At 39.1% G+C, this 9,802-nt stretch overlaps 1 protein-coding gene across 1 annotated transcript; it reads left to right on the top strand.

Moving 5' to 3' along the window:
• Positions 1–5,760: 5,760 nt before the first annotated feature.
• LOC133451920 (phospholipid hydroperoxide glutathione peroxidase-like) lies at positions 5,761–9,210 on the top strand. The gene is made up of 7 exons (XM_061731078.1): positions 5,761–5,853; positions 6,843–6,937; positions 7,416–7,560; positions 7,827–7,978; positions 8,292–8,316; positions 8,417–8,476; positions 8,726–9,210. Exons 1-7 carry the CDS (start codon positions 5,791–5,793, stop codon positions 8,756–8,758), a joined length of 573 nt encoding a protein of 190 aa, XP_061587062.1. The 5' UTR covers positions 5,761–5,790; the 3' UTR covers positions 8,759–9,210.
• Positions 9,211–9,802: the final 592 nt, after the last annotated feature.

The raw sequence follows: 9,802 nt of genomic DNA, 5'->3' as shown, positions 1-9,802 counted from the left end.
GTTCATAGCTCTGTTTAAGTGTGTGCATGTGTATGTATTACTGTGTGTGTCATGGCGGGTGGTGGAGTCAGGTTTAGCAGAGGTTGTTTCTAGGCAACAGTTGTTTTTTTCCCCGCTTTTAATTTCAAAGTTGTTTGTTTAGCATGTTTTCTGTCATTTCCTAATCATTATCTTCCACTTCTTCACGGATATGAGTGTTCATCATTACACTATGGTGAACTTGCTCTATGGCTCATGAGCTAACAATATCTCTATGTTGACAGTTTTTCACCTCAAATTCAATCCCAGTTCTTTTTATTTGCAACTGTGGTTTTATTTCATCTTTTACTTTCTCTGTAATTAGTGCTGGAAATGTGCAATTAGTGTTTTGCTTCAGTGTTATTTTGTTCAGTCATATTGGGCTTTTCAACCTACCATAACTGCAGGGTGCATGAACTGAACATTTGACCTATTGTTGGCTGGCAGCCTAGTAGCCTGCGAGGATGTTATCACATTACATTGTGGGTTGTGGTAAAGTAGACGAATAAATACTTAACCTTTTCTTTAAATGACCTTTTAGCAATCTAAACCATGTTATATATCTGTTAGGACCACCACTTAGAAATGCTATCTTGTGGCTTTATTATTCACGTTGTTTTAATTAAACCTGTGGATATGTTTGTGCATTCACGTGTTTAAAAGTGGAGATACACTTTGTTTAATCTCTGAGCATCTGTACGGTTTCACATCATGGGTTTAATGTAAAATATATGAATATGGCATCATTGTATGTATGAGCAGAAAATTGCGCAATACATGTGAGGTAATTAGACACAAATCTACCTCAGCGCTTCTAACTGTGAAAACCTGCTAAGCAGAAATGAACTGTATTTTTTACCGCAGATTCACTTTGACGGCAAAACAGCACACTAATTGCGAAGTCTCTCCCCTACACTTCTGCGCAGCCTTACACCCTACTGATTGTTCCACTGATGTTTTTTTTTTTTTGCAGAAGAACCCTTTTGATCTGAGTTTTAATTGGCCATGTGTGAAGTCTTTAATTATATTCTCCATACTGAATATATCAGGTGGAATCCTGTAGCTGGTTCTGTCTTTGTCAAACCCTAATTAAAAACTTCCTTCTTGGAAGGCATGATGAGCCAAAAAACACTTTGTGTGCATGTCAATATTCAAAGTGAGTTTCCACTGCACAGTCCTGTATCATCCCATGCTGTTGTTCACACCCTTCCATGTTCCATACCTGCTTCATGCTGCCAACTGTCACAGGAGAGCTGGAGCCCAGCTGTCACTATGGGAGACAGGACACCCCTTGGATACATCACCGATCCATCACAGGGACAAAAAGTGACTAATGATCATTCATGACTGCACTCACAACTCCAGTCAATGTGTAATTTTATGACCAATCACCAGATTCATGTGAAAGTACAGTGTGTGAATATTTATAAATACAGGTTAAATGATCAGTGGATGGGGGTAGGACTAAATAAGTTTACACTTCTTCCTACTCCTTTTTTGGCACATGTAAATCCAGATAGCAAGTTTTAAAGGATGAAATTCTTTGTTTTGTTGTTTTTTTTTCTTAAACTTCTCATGAAGTGTTCTGTTTTTTTTACATGTACAAAAATAAAATAAATCAAATCAAATCAAAGCTTCGGGGATGCAGGAGAAACTCTGCAAAAGCATACAGACATCATTCTTCTCATTAAAACAAAAGAAAAAATGATGTGGTTAAAAGCTCCTGGTTTAAATCCCACCTGGTCCTTTCTGTTTGAAGATGGCATGTTCCCCGAATGCTTGTGTGGGTTTTCGTCAGATGCTCCACCTTCCCCCGCCTGTCCAAAAACATGTAGAGAAGGTTGATTGGTGGTTCTAAATTACCCATAGGAGTGAATGTGAGGATGGTTGTTTCTCCCTCTGTGGCCCTGAAATGAACTGGTAACCTGTCTATCACCTTCAGCTGCGATAAGCTCTGCTGGAGCAATGTCTCTGAACGCTGTGAAGTGGGTTTAGAAAAAGGATGGATGGGTAGGCCTATGTCTTAAATTGCTTGCGATGTTTTATTTCTGCTTGACATCCTTTATTTGAATCAAATTATGCTCTCCAAAGTCTCTGTGTGTGTTTACATTTTTACCTGTTTTTGTCCCGTTTCTATCCGTAATAATAATAAAGATGAATTAACTCTTCGTGCACCCAAATCAACAATAAAACTAAGGCCTGGCCTTTGTTTTTGTACCATGATAAAATCTAAAATGCAATACAATATCATCAGTAAGGCAACAATTGTAATCATTTCTGATAAATATATGTTAATTTCATCTGTAATTTAGCATGAAATTATTATTTTTTTCTCTGCTCTGGACCAATTATCTTACATTCCAATGAAATTCATCAGAGTTGCATAGATAAATACCACACTCAATTATGGGGTTATAATTTTCTCTCTGACAGATAAGATTCCGTTTGTATTTACAGTCCAAACAAATGTAGCAAAATGTTGTTTCACAAGAATGAAACAGATACATTGTTTAAAGCAATTTCCTCACACAAAGATATGTAGAAGTAAGTCACTGCTCCAATAGAGTCCAAAACAAGGTGCTACAGTCAGTTATGAGAGTTTTAAATAACACTATTTCCACATTGTGAGTCCTAATTAACTTAGAGATCTCACACTATTTTCAGTTTGTTATGGGCCCCAATGAAGCAAACGTGTCTAGATAATATACATCCATAAATAAGTCTTGAAAAAAAATCTTAATTCAGCTTCATTTTGCTTCCACATATATGGAAGTTATGAAATTAAAAGTGAAATACTCCTGCAATGAAACAGTGCCATCTCTTGGAGGAAAAGTGAAGCTGCAGTTTAGATGGATTGGCTTGAGAAAAAGTCAACTTCTGAAGGGATACTTTGATTTATCTGTTCTTAAGTCAGGTAACATCACTTTAGAAACAAAACAAACATCTAAGTACAACATTTTTAGACTGTTTTTTGACTCATTATCAGCAATAAGCAAGACAACACTAAAACATACAATAAACACTTGTTTATGTTCATGATATATCCATGCATGCATTTATAAACCTGCTTAACCCAATTCAAGATCATGAGGATCTGCTGGAGTCTATCCCATCTTTCTTTGATTTCTTCTGATAGACTGGCGACCTGTACAAGGTGTCCCTGCTTTTCATCATACATATGTGGCATAGGCTCCAGCAGACCACTCTGAAGAAGAATTAGCAGGTATAAATGATCTGTAAGGCTTTCATCTGGATAGAGGGATGGGTAGAGAGGCTGCGCAAACACCTTTCATATGTAGATTTCCTGTATTTTTTTAAATAAGCAGTGCCAGTTATGATGATACATCATTATGCTTTTGCAATAACACCTCCGCTCAGCATTTCTAAGGAAATTAGGTTGTTTCCATTGCACAAGTATGTTTTGACAAAAAAAACAAACGTCATATTTCCAAACTGACTTCACATAGTTCCTCCTCAGTAATTAGATAACACAAACCATACATCACCAGACTGGCCATAAGAAATCCAGAAATAATTGTTAGAGGCACTTTAGCATTGTATATTTTGTAACAAAGTTTCTGCTTTAAATGGGAAGGTTCCTAAACCAAATCTCCTTTTCCGTGATTCAGAGCTGTATTTGACTGTTTGAAGTGTCTACCATCTCAAAAACGCAGACATAACAAATGAAATGTGTAATTCTACATAATTGGTATTTTTCTGCTGCTCTACGTAAGTCAGTTATATTGACATTTTAATCCAACAGTATCAAAGCACAAAGTATTCGCCTAAATAATTTGTGTGGAGATGACAGTGGACTTCAGGAAAAACCCACCGCCACTCCCCCCACCATCCTCAACAGCACTGTCTCCACCACAGACTCCTTCAGGTTCCTGGGATCCACAATCTCCCGGGACCTGAAGTGGACAACCCAAATTAACTCTGTCTGGAAGAAGCTCAGCAGAGGTTGTACTTCCTGCGTCAGCTCAGGAAGTTTAACCTGCCACAGCAGCTGCTGACCACCTTCTACTCTGCCATAACACAGTCTGTTCTCTGCACGTCCATCACTGTCTGGTTTGGATCGGCCACCAAACTGGACAGGCACAGACTGCAACGGACAATTAGGTCTGCAGAGAGGATAATTGGGTCTAACCTCCCATCTATCCAGGACCTGTACTTGTCCAGGACCAGGAAACGGGCAGGTAGCATCTCTGCAGACCCCTCACACCGAGGATACAGACTGGTTGAACTCCTCCCCTCTGGACGGCGCTACAGAGCTCTGTACGCCAAAACCTCCAGACACAGAGACAGTTTCTTCCCCCAAGCTGTTGGTCTGATGAACTCTCATCACTCATAGAGTCTCAGAGTAATCAATCACTGTGCAATAAATAATAGTAATAATAACCACAATCATATGCTGTAACAAGCACCTTTCAATAACCATGTCTACCTCATACTGCTGCACCTGAAATCGCTCCACTGGCTTCCAGTGAGTCAAAGGATAGAGTTTAAAATCCTACTGCTGGTCTACAAAGCACTGAATGGTCTTGGACCAAAATACATGCTTGATCTGTTAGTTCCTATGAAGCTCCCAGACCCTGAGCTTCATCTGGATCTGGTTTGTTGTGGTTCCAGAACCAGAACCAAGCAAGGTGAGGCAGTTCAGTTATTCTGCTCCTCACCGGTGGAACAAACTTCCTGTAGACCTGAGGTCTGCTCCAACTGTCAGCTCCTTTAAATCAGGGTTAAAAACATTACTGTTTACTGAAGTGTACTCTTAAATTAAATACTTACCTGCTGTATTCTACTGCCCTTACTTTTTAACAACTTGTGCTTTTTATTATTTTACCTCTTTTCTTCATTTTATTTCATTTTATGTTATTTACTGTTTAATTGTGTCTTGCCACTTTTAATGTTGACGTAAAGCACTTTGAATTACCTTGTGTTGAATTGTGCTTTACAAATAAACTTGCCTTGCCTTGGCTTGCACCTTAAATTGTATGTTAATAGAGCTGTCATTTGTCTACTGTCAGAGGTGTCAAGTAACGAAGTACAAATACTTTGTTACCTTACTTAAGTAGAAATTTTGATTATCTATACTTCACTGGAGTAATTATTTTTCAGACGACTATTTACTTTTACTCCTTACATTTTCACGCAATTATCTGTAATTTTTACTCCTTACATTTTAAAAACAGCCTCGTTACTCTATTTTATTTCGGCCTTTAAAAAATAACTATCCAGTTAAATTGCTCCATCCGGATAGAGTGAATTTGGTTGTGGTTGTGGCACAGATGTTCTTGTCCAGTTTTGTTCTTACATCCGTTGCCCTCAGATTCCTGCAACTAAACTTGGATGTACATTCCAATAAAGGTTAGGATAAATGATAACATGCCTCTGAAGTTTGACTTTTTGCACCATTACAATACTTACAGGCAACTAGTCATCATATCTTCTGCTCTCTGACATGTTAATGCTCAATAGTACACATATATGGTTTGAAACCAGTACTTTTATACTTTTACTTGAGTAAAAAACTTGAGTTGATACTTCAACTTCTACAGGAGTATTTTTAAACTCTAGTATCTATACTTCTACCTGAGTAATGAATGTGAATACTTTTGACACCTCTGTTCTGATTCTATATTTGAAGATGTTATTTAAACTAACAAAAAGGGGGGGGGGGGGGGGGGGGTTATTGGTGGGCGTGGCCATCATATTATAGGCGGGGCCGTTATATTGTGGGCGTGTCTTGGTCGGTGTATTTGGTCCGCCATGTGGCTGAGAACAGCAGTGTTGTTAGGTGTTGTGGGACACAGAGGAATCGTGAGAACCATGGTGAGTTGACTACACTATCGCCCATAAGACGCATAACATCTGACTTTAAAAACAGAATGGGGTGAGAATCAATATTGTGGCCGCCGTTAATATGCTTCGCACTAAGAAGGTGACGTTGAAGGGTTATATTTTTAGCTGCGGTACAGCGAGTAAATGTGTCCGACGGTGCTACAGCTCCGGGCTGTAGAGTTATGGTTCCGCGTTACACCAACGCAGCCTACGCCGTAGGCTACGCCGTTCCTCGGCGTAGGCTCTGCGTCGTTTTAACGCGGAACCATAAATCAGGCTTTAGCCTGTAGCAGCCAGCGCTAGGTGCCTTGCTGCAGTATTTGAATAAACAACCCCAATAGCGGCATTGCGGAGCTTCTGCGATGTTATTAAATGTGGTAGTTTCCTGCAGTGAAATTCTGTTGTATGGAGAAACGTTTCCTCCATGAATATAAAGGTAGTGTTTGTTCATGTGTGGGCGTCACTTTTGGAATTAGGATTAAATTTGCACTAAATTGGTCGCTTTAAATCACGACGAGGACCAAAGAGGGATCGGTTTATCTGTAACTCTTTTTATTTGCACTTTTATTCATTTCTGTTACGTGACACTTCGATATTTACCACAAACGATAGCTCCAAGATGTGACTAATCCCCCCTCCTCCTCTTCAGGCTGATTTATGGTTCCGCGTTAAATCGACGCAGACCTTACGGCGTAGGGTACGCGGAGGTGCGCGTAAGTTCTGCGTCGTTTTAACGCAGAACCATAATCAGGCTTTCATCTCTTGAGCCTATCCCTGCACAGTGAGCGCTTGAGTGTGGTTTGGAAAGATAACCATAAATGGGTCAGAGTGCACTGACAAGAACCTCGATTGTCTGTCTTGTCACCAGTGTGATTCATAATGTTGCTCCAGCTTACTTCTGACCTTTAGATTTCAGACCAAAGATGCCTGTATGTTGTTGTCTATCATGACATTGCAATTTCCCCTCTCCACCTGTATAGTGTGCCCAGGTGGGAGACTGGCAAAGTGCCAAATCCATCTACGAGTTCTCTGCCAACGACATTGATGGGAATGAGGTGTCTCTTGAGAAATACAGGTAAAGAGCAGCCGTATTCCTGTAGGATGACTTGAGTCTGAGTACAAAGGCTGCATTCTTGGTACATTGCCACGTGCAATCAATTAAACTTTATTGTACCTTTTTATGGTACCTCTCATAGAACTTGTGCAACCAAAATGATTTAAATAACTAAAACTAAAGCAAAAACAAAAAACACTCGTGTCTGGCCTCTTAAAAGGCTGCTCGTTTTCATATCGCAGAGGAAAAAGGACTACTTCTCTTTATTGTGATCAGTAACTAGTTGTCATTGCTCAAACTTGAACTTGGTGTTGACTAATTTGTACCGTGTCCAAGGGTCATGTAGTTCTTTAATGCTGGGTCAGCAGAAAATACATTAATCTCACTTTACAATTTAGCTAATTCTTTTTCTATTTTTTTGAACAATAGAAGAGCAAAGTGCTCAAACAGTCCATTCTTCAGTATAAGTCTAACAGTTTTAATCTGTTTTCTTTTTCAGGGGGAATGTCTGCATCATTGTAAATGTTGCATCCAAATGAGGCAAGACCAAAGTAAACTACACTCAGCTAGCGGGAATGCACGCCTCGTATGCTGAGAAAGGTTTGCGCATCCTCGGCTTCCCCTGCAACCAGTTTGGAGGACAGGTAACGGGGATAAACTGGTGGCAGCACAGTCTATATTTTCTTTTACACCATCTCAAATATTTTAAGAGAGGCCTTCACACGAGTGAATGTTGTGACTCCTTGGTCTTACTGACCTTGATGAATGAGTTTGTTTGGCAGGATGGTAGTCCTTAAAGTGTGTGTGAATGTCTGCTCCATTTTTAGTAAATGTATCTTTCTTATGTCTGTCTATATGAATGTGTTCATACATGAATGTTGTTTTTTTGTTTCCCTTTTGTGTGTCTCAGGAACCAGGGACAGATGCTGAGATCAAAGAGTTCGCCAAAGGATACAATGCAGAGTTCGACCTCTTCAGTAAGATTGAGGTGAATGGTGACAATGCTCACCCCCTCTGGAAGTGGATGAAGGCACAACCTAAAGGAAAGGGGTTTATGGGAAAGTCAGTACCTACTTTTCTCTACATATGTTTTGTGATAAATTAATGAAAACTCAGCACCTGATTATTTATCCTTTTTAAAAATTGGTGTGATGGTGCAATGGCTGCACTTGAAACTGTAAATTCCTAATGTTTTAGCTAAGTAAGAGTTGGGTTATAAAGAAGTACTTGTCGGAAGGATGTGACTGGTTGTTTCTTTTTGTATGACTTAAGTCTGCCCCTTTTTGCAATCTTTTCAACCTCAAATTGACCATACCCAGTGTTACCCGTGAAAGGAATAATACAGTACATGTTTTTTCCTCCCTTCTTTTCACAGTAACATCAAATGGAACTTCACAAAGGTAATTTGACAATACAATTACATTGTAATTTGATCGTCATTTTCAGCTGTTTGTTGCTGCAAATGTGGATATAACACTTGGGTATCTTATTCCTCTACAGTTTCTTATAAACAAGGAGGGGCAGGTGGTGAAGAGATATGGCCCAACAGATGATCCAAGTGTAAGCCGCATCTACTGTTATTTATTTTTATTTATATATATATATATATATATATATATATATATATAGATATTTTGTTGTGCATGATGTGTAGGACCATTCATAAAGGGGTTGGTGCTTGTGGTTATTGTGACTTTTTTGAGTCTCACTTATTATTATAGGCAGGTTGTTAATAGAAAAAACATTTTGCCTTCATATTTTTTCTTTTTTATCTGGTGTGATTTATTTCTATCTCTTATTTCTGTGCAGGTGGTGGAGAAGGACTTGCCCGAATACTTATAATGCTAACCTCCGTCCTATGTGATTAAGTGACTCCTGACCTTCTGCATGGACTTCAGGGTTTTTGTGTGTGTGTGCCTGGACCAGTGACGGCACTGCCTTTAAACCCATCATTGGGAGGGGCAGAGCCTGATGTTTCCAAGCGTGCAACTTATCTCCAGAGCCCATTCACGCAAACCTTGAATCACCATATAAGAGGACATTCACTAGTTAGCCAAATTAGAGACAGTTCATGTCATACTTAAACCTCAATAGTCATTCCTTTTCCTAATAAGAATGTCAGCAAAACCTGTTTTGAGTTAAATACGTTTAATGTTGGTGTTATGCAATATCACAAACCCCATTAATTGCACAGGTTTATTTAAAGCTACTGATAATGTTGTTGCACTGGACAAAAAGTACCATTACATCAAGCTTGTATGCATTGAAATTGAGGAAATAAAGGCTGCCTTGCATTTTTGTGTCAATTTCCTTGTAGCTGTCACAAACCAACCATCCTAATTAAAGTATCAGATTTTTAAGTAATCCATTATTCAGTTCAAATATCCTTGAAACATTGTATTCCTTGCTACTCTTGCCAAGCATTTTTTTTAAATATAACATGATTCATTTGGTATATTGTGGAACTGTAGAAATTAGTGTGTAGCATTTCAACAAGAGTGATTTTTTTTTTTGACAGTTGGGGTGTAACAGACTAAACAGGTGGTGTATATTGCAAAGGAAAACGGCCTCTGCCCTGAGGGAGGAGCACCCACGTGCACAGGTGGATAACTGTTTCACGTGAAGTCAGTCATCGTGTTCCGCAACTTAATATGTAATGAGGTGGTAGCACTAGTCTGCGGGCCTCCGTGCCACACAGTACTCATGATTTACACTCAAGCCACAAAGGGCTTGTTTGCAGTTCCTCACCTGCAATCATCTTTGGCCTAAGTTTAATTGTGGAGAAATGGGGACCTTTTCTACTCTTCACTTGCCTGGGATTACATTTTTATCATGTGATGTAGTTTCACTATATCTACAATTTAAAATTTGCTTAATATAAATTTG

Source organism: Cololabis saira, chromosome 10, assembly GCF_033807715.1.
Source record: "Cololabis saira isolate AMF1-May2022 chromosome 10, fColSai1.1, whole genome shotgun sequence".
Classification (NCBI taxonomy): Eukaryota; Metazoa; Chordata; class Actinopteri; order Beloniformes; family Belonidae; genus Cololabis; species Cololabis saira.
The sequence above is the reverse complement of the archived record's forward strand: the minus strand, read 5'-3'. Positions and strand labels throughout refer to the sequence as shown.